The 22,191-nt window shown below is 36.3% G+C and overlaps 1 protein-coding gene across 1 annotated transcript in view; it reads left to right on the plus strand.

The window, feature by feature from the left end:
* Window positions 1-22,191, plus strand: part of LOC146391515 (macrophage mannose receptor 1-like) — a 73,779-nt gene that overhangs the window by 24,135 nt on the left and 27,453 nt on the right. Inside the window, exons 7-13 of the mRNA XM_084922836.1 lie at window positions 6,602-6,859; window positions 15,890-16,054; window positions 16,362-16,595; window positions 17,003-17,102; window positions 17,435-17,673; window positions 19,752-19,994; window positions 20,560-20,817. Coding sequence (XP_084778962.1) covers window positions 6,602-6,859; window positions 15,890-16,054; window positions 16,362-16,595; window positions 17,003-17,102; window positions 17,435-17,673; window positions 19,752-19,994; window positions 20,560-20,817 — 1,497 coding nt within the window. The remainder of the gene's footprint in view (window positions 1-6,601; window positions 6,860-15,889; window positions 16,055-16,361; window positions 16,596-17,002; window positions 17,103-17,434; window positions 17,674-19,751; window positions 19,995-20,559; window positions 20,818-22,191) is intronic.

The following is a 22,191-nucleotide window of genomic DNA, read 5'->3' on the forward strand; positions in this document are numbered from 1 at the left end:
TTGAACTTACTTTATTTTTCTCATTCTTTTGTTTAGCTCCTTCAAATGCACAAAACCTCATATCATCAGGACAAAATGAAACCAGCATCACTCTGCAGTGGAATAAAGTCAACAACAATGTCAGCTTTGTTCTCCAGTTTAATGGTACAGAGACAAACATCAGTGCACCAGCTGGAAATGGACCAGTGAATCACACAGTCTCATCTCTCACTGCTGGAACTAAATACACATTCACTCTCTACTCTGTGTTCGAGAACGTCAGAAGCAGTGGAGTCAGCATTACTACAGTCACTGGTAAGTTAATGAAATTATTTAAACTGCATTACAATGTTATCACATATTTTTGATTAAAATCAACAATGAAATTATTAAGTGTTATAAAGTAGCGAGAAATCAATTCTAAAGACATTTTGAACTTACTTTATTTTTCTCATTCTTTTGTTTAGCTCCTTCAAATGCAGAAAACCTCATATCATCAGGACAAAATGAAACCAGCATCACTCTGCAGTGGAATACAGTCAACAACAATGTCAGCTTTGTTCTCCAGTTTAATGGTACAGAGACAAACATCAGTGCACCAGCTGGAAATGGACCAGTAAATCACACAGTCACATCTCTCACTCCTGGAACTAAATACACATTCACTCTCTACTCTGTGTTCGAGAACGTCAGAAGCAGTGGAGTCAGCATTACTGCAGTCACTGGTAAGTTAATGAAATTATTTCAACTGCATTACAATGTTATCACATATTTTTGATTAAAATCAACAATGAAATTATTAAGTGTTAGAAAGTAGCGAGAAATCAATTCTAAAGAACTTTTGAACTTACTTTATTTTTCTAATTTTTTTGTTTAGCTCCTTCAAATGCAGAAAACCTCATATCATCAGGACAAAATGAAACCAGCATCACTCTGCAGTGGAATAAAGTCAACAACAATGTCAGCTTTGTTCTCCAGTTTAATGGTACAGAGACAAACATCAGTGCACCAGCTGGAAATGGACCAGTAAATCACACAGTCTCATCTCTCACTGCTGGAACTAAATACACATTCACTCTCTACTCTGTGTTTGAGAACATCAAAAGCAGTGGAGTCAGCATTACTGCAGTCACTGGTGAGTTAATGAATTTATTTAAACTGCATTACAATGTTATCACATATTATTGATTAAAATCAACAATAAAATTATTAAGTGTTATAAAGTAGCGAGAAATCAATTCTAAAGACATTTTGAACTTACTTTATTTTTCTCATTCTTTTGTTTAGCTCCTTCAAATGCACAAAACCTCATATCATCAGGACAAAATGAAACCAGCATCACTCTGCAGTGGAATAAAGTCAACAACAATGTCAGCTTTGTTCTCCAGTTTAATGGTACAGAGACAAACATCAGTGCACCAGCTGGAAATGGACCAGTGAATCACACAGTCTCATCTCTCACTGCTGGAACTAAATACACATTCACTCTCTACTCTGTGTTCGAGAACGTCAGAAGCAGTGGAGTCAGCATTACTACAGTCACTGGTAAGTTAATGAAATTATTTCAACTGCATTACAATGTTATCACATATTTTTGATTAAAATCAACAATGAAATTATTAAGTGTTAGAAAGTAGCGAGAAATCAATTCTAAAGAACTTTTGAACTTACTTTATTTTTCTAATTTTTTTGTTTAGCTCCTTCAAATGCAGAAAACCTCATATCATCAGGACAAAATGAAACCAGCATCACTCTGCAGTGGAATAAAGTCAACAACAATGTCAGCTTTGTTCTCCAGTTTAATGGTACAGAGACAAACATCAGTGCACCAGCTGGAAATGGACCAGTAAATCACACAGTCTCATTTCTCACTGCTGGAACTAAATACACATTCACTCTCTACTCTGTGTTTGAGAACATCAAAAGCAGTGGAGTCAGCATTACTGCAGTCACTGGTGAGTTAATGAATTAATTTAAACTGCATTACAATGTTATCACATATTATTGATTAAAATCAACAATGAAATTATTAAGTGTTATAAAGTAGCGAGAAATCAATTCTAAACAAATTTTGAACTTACTTTAGTTTTTCTCGTTTTTTTGTTTAGCTCCTTCAAATGCAGAAAACCTCATATCATCAGGACAAAATGAAACCAGCATCACTCTGCAGTGGAATAAAGTCAACAACAATGTCAGCTTTGTTCTCCAGTTTAATGGTACAGAGACAAACATCAGTGCACCAGCTGGAAATGGGCCAGTGAATCACACAGTCTCATCTCTCACTGCTGGAACTCAATACACATTCGCTCTCTACTCTGTGTTCGAGAACGTCAGAAGCAGTGGAGTCAGCATTACTGCAGTCACTGGTGAGTTAATGAATTTATTTAAACTGCATTACAGTGTTATCACATATTATTGATTAAAATCAACAATAAAATTATTAAGTGTTATAAAGTAGCGAGAAATCAATTCTAAAGACATTTTGAACTTACTTTATTTTTCTCATTCTTTTGTTTAGCTCCTTCAAATGCACAAAACCTCATATCATCAGGACAAAATGAAACCAGCATCACTTTGCAGTGGAATAAAGTCAACAACAATGTCAGCTTTCTTCTCCAGTTTAATGGTACAGAGACAAACATCAGTGCACCAGCTGGAAATGGACTAGTGAATCACACAGTCTCATCTCTCACTGCTGGAACTAAATACACATTCACTCTCTACTCTGTGTTCGAGAACGTCAGAAGCAGTGGAGTCAGCATTACTACAGTCACTGGTAAGTTAATGAAATTATTTAAACTGCATTACAATGTTATCACATATTTTTGATTAAAATCAACAATGAAATTATTAAGTGTTAGAAAGTAGCGAGAAATCAATTCTAAAGAACTTTTGAACTTACTTTATTTTTCTAATTTTTTTGTTTAGCTCCTTCAAATGCAGAAAACCTCATATCATCAGGACAAAATGAAACCAGCATCACTCTGCAGTGGAATAAAGTCAACAACAATGTCAGCTTTGTTCTCCAGTTTAATGGTACAGAGACAAACATCAGTGCACCAGCTGGAAATGGACCAGTAAATCACACAGTCTCATTTCTCACTGCTGGAACTAAATACACATTCACTCTCTACTCTGTGTTTGAGAACATCAAAAGCAGTGGAGTCAGCATTACTGCAGTCACTGGTGAGTTAATGAATTAATTTAAACTGCATTACAATGTTATCACATATTATTGATTAAAATCAACAATGAAATTATTAAGTGTTATAAAGTAGCGAGAAATCAATTCTAAACAAATTTTGAACTTACTTTAGTTTTTCTCGTTTTTTTGTTTAGCTCCTTCAAATGCACAAAACCTCATATCATCAGGACAAAATGAAACCAGCATCACTCTGCAGTGGAATAAAGTCAACAACAATGTCAGCTTTGTTCTCCAGTTTAATGGTACAGAGACAAACATCAGTGCACCAGCTGGAAATGGACCAGTGAATCACACAGTCTCATCTCTCACTGCTGGAACTCAATACACATTCGCTCTCTACTCTGTGTTCGAGAACGTCAGAAGCAGTGGAGTCAGCATTACTTCAGTCACTGGTGAGTTAATGAATTTATTTAAACTGCATTACAATGTTATCACATATTATTGATTAAAATCAACAATAAAATTATTAAGTGTTATAAAGTAGCGAGAAATCAATTCTAAAGACATTTTGAACTTACTTTATTTTTCTCATTCTTTTGTTTAGCTCCTTCAAATGCACAAAACCTCATATCATCAGGACAAAATGAAACCAGCATCACTTTGCAGTGGAATAAAGTCAACAACAATGTCAGCTTTCTTCTCCAGTTTAATGGTACAGAGACAAACATCAGTGCACCAGCTGGAAATGGACTAGTGAATCACACAGTCTCATCTCTCACTGCTGGAACTAAATACACATTCACTCTCTACTCTGTGTTCGAGAACGTCAGAAGCAGTGGAGTCAGCATTACTACAGTCACTGGTAAGTTAATGAAATTATTTAAACTGCATTACAATGTTATCACATATTTTTGATTAAAATCAACAATGAAATTATTAAGTGTTATAAAGTAGCGAGAAATCAATTCTAAAGACATTTTGAACTTACTTTAGTTTTTCTCGTTTTTTTGTTTAGCTCCTTCAAATACACAAAACCTCATATCATCAGGACAAAATGAAACCAGCATCACTCTGCAGTGGAATAAAGTCAACAACAATGTCAGCTTTGTTCTCCAGTTTAATGGTACAGAGACAAACATCAGTGCACCAGCTGGAAATGGACCAGTGAATCACACAGTCTCATCTCTCACTGCTGGAACTAAATACACATTCACTCTCTACTCTGTGTTCGAGAACGTCAGAAGCAGTGGAGTCAGCATTACTACAGTCACTGGTAAGTTAATGAAATTATTTAAACTGCATTACAATGTTATCACATATTTTTGATTAAAATCAACAATGAAATTATTAAGTGTTATAAAGTAGCGAGAAATCAATTCTAAAGACATTTTGAACTTACTTTATTTTTCTCATTCTTTTGTTTAGCTCCTTCAAATGCAGAAAACCTCATATCATCAGGACAAAATGAAACCAGCATCACTCTGCAGTGGAATAAAGTCAACAACAATGTCAGCTTTGTTCTCCAGTTTAATGGTACAGAGACAAGCATCAGTGCACCAGCTGGAAATGGACCACTGAATCAAACAGTCTCATCTCTCACTCCTGGAACTAAATACACATTCACTCTCTACTCTGTGTTTGAGAACATCAGAAGCAGTGGAGTCAGCATTACTGCAGTCACTGGTGAGTTAATGAATTTATTTAAACTGCATTATAATGTTATCACATATTATTGATTAAAATCAATAATAACATTATTTGTGTTGTTAAGTAGCGAGAAATCAATTCTAAAGAATTTTTGAACTTACTTTATTTTTCTCATTCTTTTGTTTAGCTCCTTCAAATGCAGAAAACCTCATATCATCAGGACAAAATGAAACCAGCATCACTCTGCAGTGGAATAAAGTCAACAACAATGTCAGCTTTCTTCTCCAGTTTAATGGTACAGAGACAAACATCAGTGCACCAGCTGGAAATGGACCAGTAAATCACACAGTCTCATCTCTCACTGCTGGAACTAAATACACATTCACTCTCTACTCTGTGTTTGAGAACATCAAAAGCAGTGGAGTCAGCATTACTGCAGTCACTGGTGAGTTAATGAATTTATTTAAACTGCATTACAATGTTATCACATATTATTGATTAAAATCAACAATGAAATTATTAAGTGTTATAAAGTAGCGAGAAATCAATTCTAAACAAATTTTGAACTTACTTTAGTTTTTCTCGTTTTTTTGTTTAGCTCCTTCAAATGCACAAAACCTCATATCATCAGGACAAAATGAAACCAGCATCACTTTGCAGTGGAATAAAGTCAACAACAATGTCAGCTTTCTTCTCCAGTTTAATGGTACAGAGACAAACATCAGTGCACCAGCTGGAAATGGACTAGTGAATCACACAGTCTCATCTCTCACTGCTGGAACTAAATACACATTCACTCTCTACTCTGTGTTCGAGAACGTCAGAAGCAGTGGAGTCAGCATTACTACAGTCACTGGTAAGTTAATGAAATTATTTAAACTGCATTACAATGTTATCACATATTTTTGATTAAAATCAACAATGAAATTATTAAGTGTTATAAATTAGCGAGAAATCAATTCTAAAGAATTTTTGAACTTACTTTATTTTTCTAATTTTTTTTGTTTAGCTCCTTCAAATGCAGAAAACCTCATATCATCAGGACAAAATGAATCCAGCATCACTCTGCAGTGGAATAAAGTCAACAACAATGTCAGCTTTCTTCTCCAGTTTAACGGTACAGAGACAAACATCAGTGCACCAGCTGGAAATGGACCAGTAAATCACACAGTCTCATCTCTCACTGCTGGAACTAAATACACATTCACTCTCTACTCTGTGTTTGAGAACATCAAAAGCAGTGGAGTATGCATTACTGCAGTCACTGGTGAGTTAATGAATTAATTTAAACTGCATTACAATGTTATCACATATTATTGATTAAAATCAACAATAAAATTATTAAGTGTTATAAAGTAGCGAGAAATCAATTCTAAACAAATTTTGAACTTACTTTAGTTTTTCTCGTTTTTTTTTTTAGCTCCTTCAAATGCACAAAACCTCATATCATCAGGACAAAATGAAACCAGCATCACTCTGCAGTGGAATAAAGTCAACAACAATGTCAGCTTTCTTCTCCAGTTTAATGGTACAGAGACAAACATCAGTGCACCAGCTGGAAATGGACCAGTAAATCACACAGTCTCATCTCTCACTGCTGGAACTAAATACACATTCACTCTCTACTCTGTGTTTGAGAACGTCCGAAGCAGTGGAGTCAGCATTACTGCAGTCACTGGTGAGTTAATGAATTTATTTAAACTGCATTATAATGTTATCACATATTTTTGATTAAAATCAACAATGAAATTATTAAGTGTTATAAAGTAGTCAGAAATCAATTCTAAAGACATTTTGAACTTACTTTATTTTTCTCATTCTTTTGTTTAGCTCCTTCAAATGCAGAAAACCTCATATCATCAGGACAAAATGAAACCAGCATCACTCTGCAGTGGAATAAAGTCAACAACAATGTCAGCTTTGTTCTCCAGTTTAATGGTACAGAGACAAACATCAGTGCACCAGCTGGAAATGGACCAGTGAATCACACAGTCTCATCTCTCACTGCTGGAACTAAATACACATTCACTCTCTACTCTGTGTTCGAGAACGTCAGAAGCAGTGGAGTCAGCATTACTGCAGTCACTGGTAAGTTAATGAATTAATTTAAACTGCATTAAATGTTATCACATATTATTGAATTAAATCAACAATAACCTTATTTCTGTTGTTAAGTAGCAAGAAATCAATTACTGCATTTACTGGTAAGTAAATTAATGATGAGTACAAGCTTGAAGAATAACAGTTTTTGTTTTGTTTTTGAATTTTTTTTTGGTTTAGTTTTTTTTGTTGTTCTTGTTGTTGCATCCTCCTTTTGCTGCTCATCAGTGCATGTGATTTTTTTCCTTTTCCTTGTTCATTAGTGTTGAAGAATACATTTACATATAGATATTGTGTTTATAGTTAATTCCATTTTGTTTTCTCTCCATGTAAATGCATAACTGATTCTACTTTCTACATTCAAAGGGCCTAGTAAGTATTTGCATTTCTTTCATTTACTGTATCCTCCCAATGCATTTCTTCAGGTATATTGTTTGCATACCTGTGTTTGTATCATTTGATCATTTACAACCTTTCTGTAATTTACTTCATAATGCATTACATCTCATATATCTCTACAATCCAAATTAACAAAAACTTGGATGCTGTGAATAACAATATACATTTAAATACAGTATCCAAGAATAAATACTCCTTTAATTTATTTCATAAATAAAGATTTCATGATCATTATGTCATTATTAATTAGTGTAACATTTGTTTTTTTGTGTAAACAGATTATGTTATTGGACTGAAAGCAAGACTGCGGGCATTTGTTCAGCTGTCAGAGTCGGACATTCAGGAGAGACTGGAAGAGGTCAGACAAACCTCTGTTTTATTTTCTTTTTTCATACTTATATTCACTTTGTCCAGCGATAACATGAAGCCTTTTTTCTGTTTTTTATGGCTTGTTTTTTTCCGCCTCTAGTTCTTCAGACAACATGGATTATTGCCACAAGTTTTATCCCTTAGGAACCTGAAGGTTAAACCATGACACCAGATGAGAAAAGTGCTTTATAATTTACAACTTTCCAATTAATTTCCTCAAACTGGAACAAAAATTAATTTGACCATTTTTGAAGATCTCCATATACATAATTGTGTGTATTCTGTGTACTGAGCAGCAGCAGAGGTCATTAAATGAAGTTAAATGTTATCTTGACCTTTTCGTAATCTTTGTTGCTCAGAAGTTGGTAACAGGTGTGCAACGTTTTGTTTATCAGTGTTTTAAATGTGATAATGCAATTAAATTAAATACTGTGGGCATTTATACTATATCATTATCTTTCTAAACCGATGAGTTATATTTTTATGGTATCTATTTGAACAAACAGAATACTGTGTTAATGTAACTCCCTTGCACGTCTTGCTGGAAATAAAAGGAATTACAGTGGTATTGCTTTTGTTGTAGGGCTGGAAAAGGAGAATCAATCTAGCTGAGATCATGTCTAAAGTCAAATTCCTTATCACTTCTTTTTTGTCAGTGTTGCCATATTTCTGATGGCCACACATTGTAAATAAATATTGTCAAGATCACAGCAGAGGTGGACTTTTTTTTTTTTTTTTTGCTGTTTCTTTCTACATAGTGTTTAGTTCTCTTATAATTTTTTTCCTGGTGTCTGCCGCATTTTTTTCTGAGTGTTCTGTTCTCCTGTCATTGTCTGAAGGGCAGTCTGTCTTTGTTAGCTCTGCAATAAACTGATGACCTCTCCAGAGTGTACCAGAGTGAGCAGCTGGGTACGCAATAAATTAAATTAAAATATTGATATTCATTTATTAGTATCTATTTGTGTTCCACTTTGATTCTTTTGGGATCAGAATCAACAACTGTAAGTCTATGTGACGTAGCAACAGGAAGAATTGCCATACAGCATTAATTCACTGCCCTGACTGTCCAGGGCAGCTTACAGGAGGTCACACTGGTAGTTTATTTATCAGAAGAGCGACCGCAGACCCACAGACCACATGTCAAAGTGACAAAGTGACATGACTTGGACAAGATACTGAACCCCAAAATGCCTGTCATTCATTCATCAGTGTGTAAGTATATATCAACCAAGTGATACATACTTATCATTCCCTATAATTTTTCTTCAGAAGGCTAGACTGACTTACAATGAGCCAATAGCCACGTATTGAGCAGCTGGACATACAGAACCAAACATAAGGGGAGGCTCTAGGTCCAGAGATAGAGCAGGTCATCTACTGGAATCTGTTGGAAGGTGATGGTTCAGTCTCTGCCTACTCCAGTCTGCATGCCAAATATACTTGGGCAAGATTCTGTTCATATAGCACCAACCTGCACCTCAAGGTTCTTTAGAACGTAAGATAAAGACCCTACAATATTAGAAAGAAACCCTAACAATCACACAACCTCCTATAACAATGTACTTGGTGATAGTGGGAAGGAAAAACTGCCTGTTAATAGAAATAAACCTTTGCCATAACCAAGCTTAGGGAAGGACAGTCATCTGCCACAACTGGTAAAAATAAAAAGAGAGCAGAGAGAAACAGGACAAAAGGCAAACTATAGGAGAGAGAGAGAAAGTTTAATAAGATAGCTCTTTATAGTCATTGCACAGTCATACCTATTATATTAGTACAATGAAATTGGAAACTGTCCCGCGTCAGCAATACGCACATCACAACACAAGACAGCACAGCACAACACAAGACAGCACAGCACAACACAACATAGTAGCTTAATTTTTTTTAAGGTATGAGCAAAGGAATGACTTAATAAATAGAAAGAATGAGTGTATGTTTATTTCACAATGTTATTATTATTATTATTATTATTATTATTGCCTAACAAAAAGTCCAGGGAAGTAGCCAATCAGGTCAGCCGTTAGCAATGATTAGGGCTATTGCCCTATTGTAAAAGCTGTCCATGAGTCTGTTTGCCCACGACCTCAGCAGCCTGAATCTCCTGCCAGATGGCAGCAGCTTAAACACCTGGTGTCCTGGTGTGTGCAATCCCGTAGGATTCTGCATGCCCTCTTGAGACAGTGCTAAACAGGGGGGTAAGAGGATGTCCAATGATTTTTGGAGCCATATTAATGACCCTCTGAAGGGCCTTTTTGTGTGCCATGGTGCGGCTAGAGAATCATACACAGAATTGCTAATAACTATATTTACCATGTGTACCAAACAGGGCTGCGACTAGTCATCAAGTACATTTAATAATTAAATTAAAAAATTCTCAACACAGATTCTTTGCTTTTATACTTTGTTTAAGGCACGGCTCTGTAGCACGCCATTGTCAACATGGAAGCGCAAATGTGAATGTTTTAGCCCGAAAAACAAACCTGCAATACAAACGTATTTATGAGAAGTGTGTGAATAAAATGTTTGACAACATTAAGCCCACACATGCTAATGACAAAACAGAAGCAGTGAGGATGATCTGTTCCCACACCGCCAAGAACAAAGAGGCGGAGCGATTACCGAGACAGTGAGCTCTGGTAGAGTGAAAGAAAAGCAAACTTTGGTGCTGCTGCATCCACCGTTTGTTTTACAGAGCGAAAAAGCAACAGGAAGTCTCCAGATGTTGTATTAAAATATGCAGATGAACTGTTACCTAAGTCTGATAATGTGACGAAATTATCCAGCTTAAGGAATCTGACGGCAGCCGTCCTATTTTACATGGAAGCGAACAGGGGTGAGTCTAACTAAACCACTCAGTCATCAGAGCCAAACCCTTTAGAATAAACACCCAGCAGAATATATGCATTCAAAACTTTGTAGATATATTTCTCATTTACACAGAAAAACAAATGTCTGTTGAACATAATCAGGCAGATGCCCACTGATGATTAACATTCAAAAGAGAGTTATGAACTTTCTAATCAACTTAAATCCAGCAGCCAAGACCAAATCTCTAAGCTCTCCAAAACATAAGGGATGAACCCAGAAAAGAGGCCCCTATATCAACTGATGCTGAGACTAAACACCAATCAGACCGAACCAAACTGTAATAAAGTGCAAATCTAAAACACGGGAGAGAAGAACCTAAAAGCCAAAGTAGAATCAAATATTCTCAGTCCATAAACAGAAATTATGAATTAGCATAACATGTCTTACTCTGCTGATCAAACATAGACTCTGTGACTACAAACCAACAATGAAATAAAGAAGACAAAAAAAAATCATGGAAACCAAAAGAAAAGAGAGCAGTTGAGGTTCTTAGTGAGATACATATCCTTCTCACATGTTAATGAGTCATTATTATCAAACTTATAATCAAACTTATTCAGTTCTATAATTCCAAAAATACAGAACTGTGATCTAAAAATACTCCTAAGGAGAATATCTGGCTGCCCATCATACACTCATCAGCCACTTTATTAGGTATGTGTTCAAATGCAGGTTTTCACATACAGGGAGTGCAGAATTATTAGGCAAGTTGTATTTTTGAGGAATAATTTTATTATTGAACAACAACCATGTTCTCAATGAACCCAAAAAACTCATTAATATCAAAGCTGAATGTTTTTGGAAGTAGTTTTTAGTTTGTTTTTAGTTTTAGCTATTTTAGGGGGATATCTGTGTGTGCAGGTGACTATTACTGTGCATAATTATTAGGCAACTTAACAAAAAACAAATATATACCCATTTCAATTATTTATTTTTACCAGTGAAACCAATATAACATCTCCACATTCACAAATACACATTTCTGACATTCAAAAACAAAACAAAAACAAATCAGCGACCAATATAGCCACCTTTCTTTGCAAGGACACTCAAAAGCCTGCCCTCCATGGATTCTGTCAGTGTTTTGATCTGTTCACCATCAACATTGCGTGCAGCAGCAACCACAGCCTCCCAGACACTGTTCAGAGAGGTGTACTGTTTTCCCTCCTTGTAAATCTCACATTTGATGATGGACCACAGGTTCTCAATGGGGTTCAGATCAGGTGAACAAGGTGGCCATGTCATTAGTTTTCTTCTTTTATACCCTTTCTTGCCAGCCACGCTGTGGAGTACTTGGACGCGTGTGATGGAGCATTGTCCTGCATGAAAATCATGTTTTTCTTGAAGGATGCAGACTTCTTCCTGTACCACTGCTTGAAGAAGGTGTCTTCCAGAAACTGGCAGTAGGACTGGGAGTTGAGCTTGACTCCATCCTCAACCCGAAAAGGCCCCACAAGCTCATCTTTGATGATACCAGCCCAAACCAGTACTCCACCTCCACCTTGCTGGCGTCTGAGTCGGACTGGAGCTCTCTGCCCTTTACCAATCCAGCCACGGGCCCATCCATCTGGCCCATCAAGACTCACTCTCATTTCATCAGTCCATAAAACCTTAGAAAAATCAGTCTTGAGATATTTCTTGGCCCAGTTTTGACCTTTCAGCTTGTGTGTCTTGTTCAGTGGTGGTCGTCTTTCAGCCTTTCTTACCTTGGCCATGTCTCTGAGTATTGCACACCTTGTGCTTTTGGGCACTCCGGTGATGTTGCAGCTCTGAAATATGGCCAAACTGGTGGCAAGTGGCATCTTGGCAGCTGCACGCTTGACTTTTCTCAGTTCATGGGCAGTTATTTTGCGCCTTGGTTTTTCCACACGCTTCTTGCGACCCTGTTGACTATTTTGAATGAAACGCTTGATTGTTCGATGATCACGCTTCAGAAGCTTTGCAATTTTGAGACTGCTGCATCCCTCTGCAAGATATCTCACTATTTTTGACTTTTCTGAGCCTGTCAAGTCCTTCTTTTGACCCATTTTGCCAAAGGAAAGGAATTTGCCTAATAATTATGCACACCTGATATAGGGTGTTGATGTCATTAGACCACACCCCTTCTCATTACAGAGATGCACATCACCTAATATGCTTAATTGGTAGTAGGCTTTCGAGCCTATACAGCTTGGAGTATGACAACATGCATGAAGAGGATGATGTGGACAAAATACTCATTTGCTTAATAATTCTGCACTCCCTGTATATCCAATCACATGAAAGCAACTCAAGCATTTACGCATTGTAACAACCCTTATTGTAATATAGCACCACTAGGGTGGTGGCAGCCATTCCATGCTGTTCATGCTCTGTTCTTAGGAGAAACCTTACCGTTGTAACGGGCTGTCGCCGGCGACTACCGATCTCTGCGGATGTATGTACGACCTAGTAGAGCTGTGGAGACCTGGCTTGTATGGTCTTTTGTTGCTGACAACGAATAAAGGTCTGTTGTTTGATTTAACTGACTGGCTTCGAGTTATCCGGCTAACCTCCACACCACATGCCCGCTGGACCTGCTAGCCACTCCTTCCTCGCCAGACTGCTCTTACGCCATGCAGCCCGACAAAAATACGTACACTGATATGTTGGGTTCAGTTTCATAGGGTTTGTATTCTATCAGAGCAATGAGGAAGTAAAAAGCTGATACATTTTTTACTTTATTTCCTGATACCCTACACCACGGTATTTGTCACAGAGGGTCTGATTTACTACCCCAAATCCTATCTAAGCCCATGACTAAGACCTTAAACATTAATAATGAACACAGTTAAACATTAAACCATGCACTGTATATTGACTTACAGACATTACTTAGGATTAAAATATTGATACCCACCCATGTTTCATGTTTTTACAGGGAAATGCACTGAGAATCTGTTCATTTGTACAAACACACACACACACACATTCTGGCAGTTTGCTGGTCTGATGCAATCAGGTGCAATCTTCCAAGGAAATTCCCCTGAGGTGAGAATATACAAAACAAACAAACAAAGATCATGACAGTGGAATTTCACATCTTCACATGATCTGTTTTACAACAAATAATTTACACAGTCTATTTACTGTCACAAATCTCCTCTATGAGATTTACATTATGAATGGTGTAGCTTTTAATTATTGTCACATGCTATAATGCAGCCCACATACTAATGGGCAAATAATAAGTGACATGTGAAATCATCTCACAAACCAGATATAACTGCATCACAGCCCTTGAGTTTGACATGTCTGCACTTAAACCTTTGCATACATTTGCAATATCTCTAAAATTAGAAACATCCCATTACAGCGTGATACTGAAAAACTAGTGGATGCATTTATTATTTCTAGGCTGGACTACTGTAAATCGTTTTCAGTCCTAAAAACTCACCAAAAAGCCTTCAGCTAATCCAAAATGTTGCAGAGGGAGTACTGACTCGAACGAGGGAGGATATTTCTTCAATACTGATTTCTTTTCATTGGCTCTCTGTTGAATCCAGAATCAAATTTAAAACTCTTCTCCTCATATACAAGGTCTTGAATAGTCAGGTCACATCTTATATTAAAGACATAGTACCGTATCACTCCAATAGAACACTTCGATCTCAGGCTGCACTTCCCAGATTATTTTAAAGTAGAATAGGAGGCAGAGCCTTCAGCTTTCAGGCCTCTATTCTGTGGAACCAAGTCCCACTTTGGATTTGGGAGACAGACACTGTCTCTACTTTTAAGATTATGTTTAAATATTTTTGATAAAATATATATTTTGGACTGAATCAGGTGACCCTGAATCCTCCCTTAGGCTTGGGCTACTGGAGACTTCCCATGATGCGCTGTGTATTACTTCTTTGATCACCTTTTTCACTCATGTGTTTATACACCACTGTGCGTCTAACGATCAGTTATTATTAATCTCTGGCTCTCTTCCACACTGTGTCTTTTATCCTGTCTTCCCCCCCTCACTCCCAGTCATATGCAGCAGAAGGCTGTCCCTCTGCCACAAATGATTTTACACATCATCAAATATTTTTGTTCACTGGAGTTGTAACTGGTGTTGTAAAGTATTTTTTTTACCAAGAAGGAAAAAAGAAATAACAGATGAAATAACACTATGTTATGCTGTAATATGAGACAAAAAGAGATAAGCACTGAGACAGGTTGGTTTTTGAAAGAATTTGTATTACATCAAAGTAGTGAATACAAGAAATGTCTGTAAGGTTTAGACTGTTCTTCCTGATATCTGATAAGTCATTGTTACAGAAAAAGTTTTACTTCCTTTTGTCTTAGCTACACCCATGAGAACGATCTTTAAACAGTCACAGCAGAAGCTGAGAACTAATATTTCTACACTGACACCTTACTCAATGAATACTGAGAGGTGTTTTAAGTATTTCTTTTCTTGGACTTGGTAAGAACAATCTATATTTACTGTATTTTGTTAAAAGGTTATATAAGGATGAGTTTCTCTGCACATATCTACATGTATTTTACTAAAGGTATATTCATTTAAAATAGGCTGTTTAACATTGTGGCTCTTTTTACAGTTTTGACTAATGGACTATAGATTGATCATCTTTGCCTTAACAGGTTGGTGACACTTTTTCTTAAAACGAATTTCAGCTTAAGCAGTCTTCTTTCAATCCTACCTACATACAGGTGTTTCTACATAACATGCAACAGAGAGGTCAGCTTAAAAAAAGTTGTATCTATCAGCTATAAATGTTTTCTGTAGGGCACTAAATTTGTCGCTGTAGTCATAATTTTAGATTTTTGTAATATGACAAAAGAAACTAAATGATTGAAAAAATGATTCTTAATCTGTTATGAATACTGTTTGACGCGTATTTCACCATATTTATGTAAACCTATTGAATTGTTTTTTAAGACTGAAACTAAAACAAAAGCTAGCTAAGCCTGCAGAGGACAAATTTTCTTGGTATTAGAGTTTAAATTCAGTGCTGTTTAGGGTAGGTTCAGTGTAGCATTCATTAGCGTATCAACACACTGAATTTCAACATTTCAGCACAGCTATATGGAAGTATAATCCAGTCAATGACATAAAGAGATAGAATAGGAATTTTCTTCTTGCTGTAGAGAAATGTGTAAGAATGAATGTGAGAAAAACAATGTCTTTAAGTATATGAAGAAATAATAAAACAATAACAGGACCTTACAAAAATCTATTTCGCTGTTGTCAAATGACCTATAAGTTGGTAGATTCTTATATAAGACACTTTGGGAAACCTACAGTAATATTTCTAAACCTATTTTATCCATATTCCCTCTTTACAGTATAAACTATAATATATTGTGTTTTATTGAGTGCTGCAAAATTTAAATAGTGCCTTATTTCAGGAGCACTGGTTAGTGTTGCCTTTTGTCAGACTCGTCAGTACTACTTTGTGAGCACCTCAAAGACATGGACAGATGCACAGAGTCACTGCAGAAATGTCTACACTGACCTGGCAACCATAGAAAGCACAGCTGATCTTTATGCTGTCACAAGTACTGCACCAAACACAGGTGAGTTCTTGATATTGGAAATATAAATGATACATAACAAACTGTAAAAATATATACAATTACACTCTGTTTATAGTAACCATTGCCCTTAATGTAAATATGTAAGAAAAAAAATCGTGTATGTTTCTGTTCTGTGTCCTGTGTACTGTTTGTTTGTATATGTGTCTTTCTGGCTGCTGTTACAACCAAATTTCCTCTTGTGGGACAATTAAAGGATTATTCTATTCTATTCTAAGTTGACAAAAAACAAATTCTTGAGAAACCTTAAAGGAATACAGAAAACAACAATTTGCATCTTTTTAAACAGGTAAGGCGTGGATAGGTCTCCATGATGACCTGCAGAACAGTTGGAGATGGTCCCTAAATGACAGCAGCTTCTATGGTGTAGGAGAGGCAGCATTTAGAAACTGGTACCCTGGTTCGCCCAACAATCTTAATGGACAGCAACAGTACTGTGTGGCACTTTTAAGTGGGAGTCTATACAGTGATAGATGGGATGACCGTGATTGTGGTGATAAATACTTCTTTGTGTGCTATAATGGTGAGTTTACATGGAGTAAGAATTAACAATGTGTCAAATATTTCTCCTAAATCATTTCGACCTACTCAGTCTAGATCAGGGGTGGGGAGCTCCAGCGTCAAGGGCCGGTGTCCTGCAGGTTTTAGATATCACCCTGGATCAAATGATTAGTTCATTACCAGGCCACTGGAGAACTTCAAGACATGTTAAGGAGGTCATTTAGCCATTTGAATCAGCTGTTTTGGATAAAGGACACATCTAAAACCTACAGGACACGGACCCTTGAGGCCTGGAGTTCCCCACCCCTGGTCTAGATCATAAATCTACAATTGGGTCTCACTTTTCATTCGCACACATTTTATAAAAACTATTTCATCAGCTAGTCCAACCTATCAGTCTACTGGTTCATTATTTCTGTATATTTGCAGGTACAATAAATGGTGAAGCATCCTTTGTTAAGGTTAACATTGCTGTAAATTGGACTGATGCTCAGAGTTTCTGCAGAAAGAATTATGTTGATCTAGCCAGGTATAGTATCCACTAAAGAAGACTTTAAGGCACAACACAAGTTACCTTTTTCTGTTCTGGCAATTTTTTCCCAATGAAATTTGAAATTACAAGACACATTCCCTGATTTTACAACAGCCTTTGCTTTTATGTTTTAAATGAAAATTGGTTTAAAGTCATGGAAAATTTTAAAAGTGTTTGCTTTATATAAAATATCAATTCCTCTGTTGATTAAAAGTTATTGCCAAATCTTTAAATAGCCACTCAATGCACTGTCTTTGAAAATTTGAAGAAAAAAAAAGAGAGAGAGAGATTTTTCCTCTGTATTCAAAATCCAACTCTTCTTCTTGCAGTATAAGAAATCAGACAGAAAGTCAAAAGATCGCGGTCCTAGCAAATGGAGCTTTTGTGTGGATCGGTCTCTATCGGCAAAAGGTGTGGTCTGATGGGACTGACTATCTATTTCAGTACTGGGCCAGTGGGCAACCAGACTCTGGAAATGAGCAGTGTGTTGCTGCAGATTTCAGTGACTCAGGACGATGGTCGGATGAATTGTGTTCCAAGAACTTTCCATCCATCTGTTTTACTACAAGTAATAGATCTAATTTCTACTCTCACATACTTAACAGATGGAAAAGCCTGCATCGAATAAACATATTTCTATTAAGGCAATTTATTTGTAACTGAATATTAATACTAAAACCAGCACTTTGGTTTAGGAATTAGTAGTGAAATAGTAGTAGACTTAGTAGTCCTTTAAGATCAAAGTGAGAGTACATGTTGTTTTCAGCCCAGCTAAATGCAATTAAAACCTACTGATCACAAAACTATATAAAAGACATTTCAGGGTTTTTTTGTCATTTCTGTCATTTACAGTAAACTTCAGATCAACGGCCCATAATGAGAGCAGCATCACTCTGCAGTGGAATAAAGTCAACAACAATGTCAACTTTATTTTCCAGTTTAATGGTACAGAGGCAAACATCAGTGCACCAGCTGGAAATGGACCAGTAAATCACACAGTCTCATCTCTCACTGCTGGAACTAAATACATATTCACTCTCTACTCTGTGTTGGAGAGTATCAAAAGCAGTGGAGTCAGCATTACTGCATTTTCCAGTAAGATAACAAATATTTTCCTCACTGTATAACTACTGCCCGTCACCCCTCCCAGGGTAAGGTCCATCTCCAGAGATTTCTCTCCTGAGCCATTCTTTCTAGTTGGCTCCGGGTGTAGCCCATCTTATTTACTTCTGCCTCGAGGTCTCGTCGCCAGGTGTTTCTTGGGCGGCCTCTCTTTTCCTTGCCTTCAGGGATCCACCTGAGAGCCTGCCTCGGATGTTGGTTGGCGGTTTATGTAAAGTATGCCCTACCCAGCACCATCTTTTCTTCCTGATTTCTTCCTCTACTGGAAGTTGACAGGTTCTTTCCCATAAGATGATATTTCTGAGTGTGTGTGCCAGCGAATGTGGAGGATCTGTCTGAGACAGCTGATAAGGAATTTCTGGGGGGATTCCAAATCTATGTCTTTCAGAATGTATATTACATAAAATTTTGTCATAATCTGCAAAAAATCAGCTACAAGCAGCTTGAGAAGCTCAAGCTATTGCTAATACAAACACAGATATGAGAATGCCTACCTGCCTTGTTTTAGTGGTTCCTTTATCAAGTGGAATTAATTCAGCTTCCAGGGACAAAAGCTGACTATGGCCACAAGATGGCAGTAATGTTAAGTCTCTGTCACAATAGGCATCTGCTGTAAAACATGCAGAGTCATCTGCTGTGGACGCATTTCTTCTCAACTACTTAAAACATAGTTTCGCAATTGGTCCTCCTAATTCTTCTTTGGCAATTTTTGTGTCCAGATGTTTTGATTCATTTATCTGAAATAGATAATAGACCCAACGCAACTAAGGATACATTTAGCTCCTCCAAATCTGTTTAAATATTGTACTACACTGTTTTGTAAACTGCTCTAAAGCCTCTCTTTATTTAAAAAAGAGGCTTGCAGTATTGTCTTCATAACAGAAGCCACTCAGACCAGTAACTTATATTTAAATTACAAAACTGCTATTGTTTTCTGCTCATTGGTCAGTTCTTTATTTTTCTTGAATTTTCTCTCGCAACTGCATTCTCTTTTACTTTTAAATTTAAAAATACTAAAGCTCAAGGATGGTGAAAGAAAGATAAGCATCTAATAATATTGAGTGGTGCCGGATTTTTTTTTTTTTTTTTTTTTTTGAAATATTTCGTTAATAGAAAGAAGCGATACTACAATCTAAAGATAACTCACTACACATAAAACTATATTATTGGAAAATTGTTCTTAAACCATCAAAGCAAATCTGCCTACTGCAGAAAGTGTTTATTCATCAACATCACTGTTGCTAAGCTCATATCAAGGACTATTTGATCCGTTTCATCCACAGTGATGCACCATTCATCCAAATTTCCACTTATCTCTCAAAGGAAATTTAAAGTTAATGTTACGCACATATGGGAAAGGGCAAACACAGAGAACAGGCAAAAAACAATTTAGAATAAACATCATGGATATCTTTTTATTTTTGTATTCTAATATTCTAGTATTCCAAGATCTAATGAGAAGTTAATTGATTTAAAATAAATGCTTAGTTGTTGTTTATTCGGTCTCAGTTCCTCCAAAGGCAGAAACCTTCAGGTCATCAGGACAAAATGAAACCAGCATCACTCTGCAGTGGAATAAAGTCAACAACAATGTCAGCTTTGTTCTCCAGTTTAATGGGACAGAGACAAGCATCAGTGCACCAGCTGGAAATGGACCAGTAAATCAAACAGTCTCATCTCTCACTGCTGGAACTAAATACGCATTCACTCTCTACTCTTTGTTTGAGAACGTCAGAAGCAGTGGAGTCAGCATTACTGCAGTCACTGGTCAGTTAAAGAATTTATTTAAACTGTATTACAATGTTATCACATATTATTGACTTAAATCAACAATAACATTATTTTTGTTGTTAAGTAGCAAGAAATCAATTCTAAAGAATTTTTGAACTTACTTTATTTTTCTCATTTTTCCATTTAGCTCCTTCAAATGCACAAAACCTCATATCATCAGGACAAAATGAAACCAGCATTACTCTGCAGTGGAATAAAGCCAACAACAATGTCAGCTTTGTTCTCCAGTTTAATGGTACAGAGACAAACATCAGTGCACCAGCTGGAAATGGACCAGTGAATCACACAGTCTCATCTCGCACTGCTGGAACTCAATACACATTCACGCTCTACTCTGTGTTTGAGAACGTCAGAAGCAGTGGAATCAACATTACTACAGTCACTGGTGAGTTAATCAATATTTTCAAACTGCATTGCAATTTTTTAACAACTTAATGATTAAAATGAAAAATAGGTCAAACATTAGGCTTGTTAACTAGTAAAAAATCGATTCTAAAGTATTTGTGAACTTACTTTACTTTTATCATTTTTTTTAATTTAGCTCCTTCAAATGCACAAAACCTCATATCATCAGGACAAAATGAAACCAGCATCACGCTGCAGTGGAATAAAGTCAACAACAATGTCAGCTTTGTTCTCCAGTTTAATGGGACAGAGACAAACATCAGTGCACCAGCTGGAAATGGACCAGTAAATCACACAGTCTCATCTCTCACTGCTGGAACTAAATACACATTCACTCTCTACTCTGTGTTCGAGAACATCAGAAGCAGTGGAGTCAGCATTACTGCAGTCACTGGTAAGTTAATGAAATTATTTAAACTGCATTACAGTGTTATCACATATTTTTGATTAAAATCAACAATGAAATTATTAAGTGTTATAAAGTAGCGAGAAATCAATTCTAAAGACATTTTGAACTTACTTTATTTTTCTCATTCTTTTGTTTAGCTCCTTCAAATGCACAAAACCTCATATCATCAGGACAAAATGAAACCAGCATCACTCTGCAGTGGAATAAAGTCAACAACAATGTCAGCTTTGTTCTCCAGTTTAATGGTACAGAGACAAACATCAGTGCACCAGCTGGAAATGGACCAGTGAATCAAACAGTCTCATCTCTCACTGCTGGAACTAAATACACATTCACTCTCTACTCTGTGTTTGAGAACGTCAGAAGCAGTGGAGTCAGCATTACTGCAGTCACTGGTGAGTTAATCAATTGATTTAAACTGCAATACACTGTTTTCACAAACTACTGATAATAATTCAAGAGTATAATTTTTTACTGTTTTTAACTAGTGAGAAATCAATTTTGACGAATTTTTGAAACTTACTTTATTTTCTCATTTTTCCATTTAGCTCCTTCAAATGCACAAAACCTCACATCATCAGGACAAAATGAAACCAGCATCACTCTGCAGTGGAATAAAGTCAACAACAATGTCAGCTTTGTTCTCCAGTTTAATGGGACAGAGACAAGCATCAGTGCACCAGCTGGAAATGGACCAGTGAATCAAACAGTCTCATCTCTCACTGCTGGAACTCAATACACATTCACTCTCTACTCTGTGTTTGAGAACGTCAGAAGCAGTGGAGTCAGCATTACTGCAGTCACTGGTGAGTTAATATGTTTCAAAAATAGGGTTAGGGACACTACAGTAGTGAAGCAAAAAGCTCTCGTCTACCTCTGAGCACAATTGCTGTGATTTTGCAGATCATAATATATGCTTTTGTACGATTAAGTTTTTTTAATTCAGTATTTCTTGATGTACTTGGTAAAAGGTACAATCAGCAATCACTCAAACTGAATTAAATGTAGGATAAATAAAAGGAAAATTACTATTTTTGTGGGTTTTAATTTCCTTTCTGTAACACTTCTTCCTTCAGCCGCTCATCCGTATCTTTAAGCATCCTTATCCTTTAGTATCATTCTTTTGATTTTTCATTTGATTCATTAATGCAATGCAATGTTTGATTTACACTATGAAGACATGTCAAAGAAATATTTATTTAATTTTAAATGTTTATTTTTTTCTTTATTTTTCTGTGTGAACACACAATAAACTCTGCTTTCTACAAAGGACCTAGTAAGTGTTTATATTTTTTGTTATTATTTTGTATTATATTTAGTTTTTATTAAAAAATATTTGTGTCTGATCAGCTGAATTTC

The sequence above is a fragment of the Perissodus microlepis genome, chromosome 3 (genome assembly GCF_051167445.1).
Source record: "Perissodus microlepis isolate ML-2025 ecotype Zambia chromosome 3, ASM5116744v1, whole genome shotgun sequence".
In the NCBI taxonomy this organism is placed as follows: domain Eukaryota; kingdom Metazoa; phylum Chordata; class Actinopteri; order Cichliformes; family Cichlidae; genus Perissodus; species Perissodus microlepis.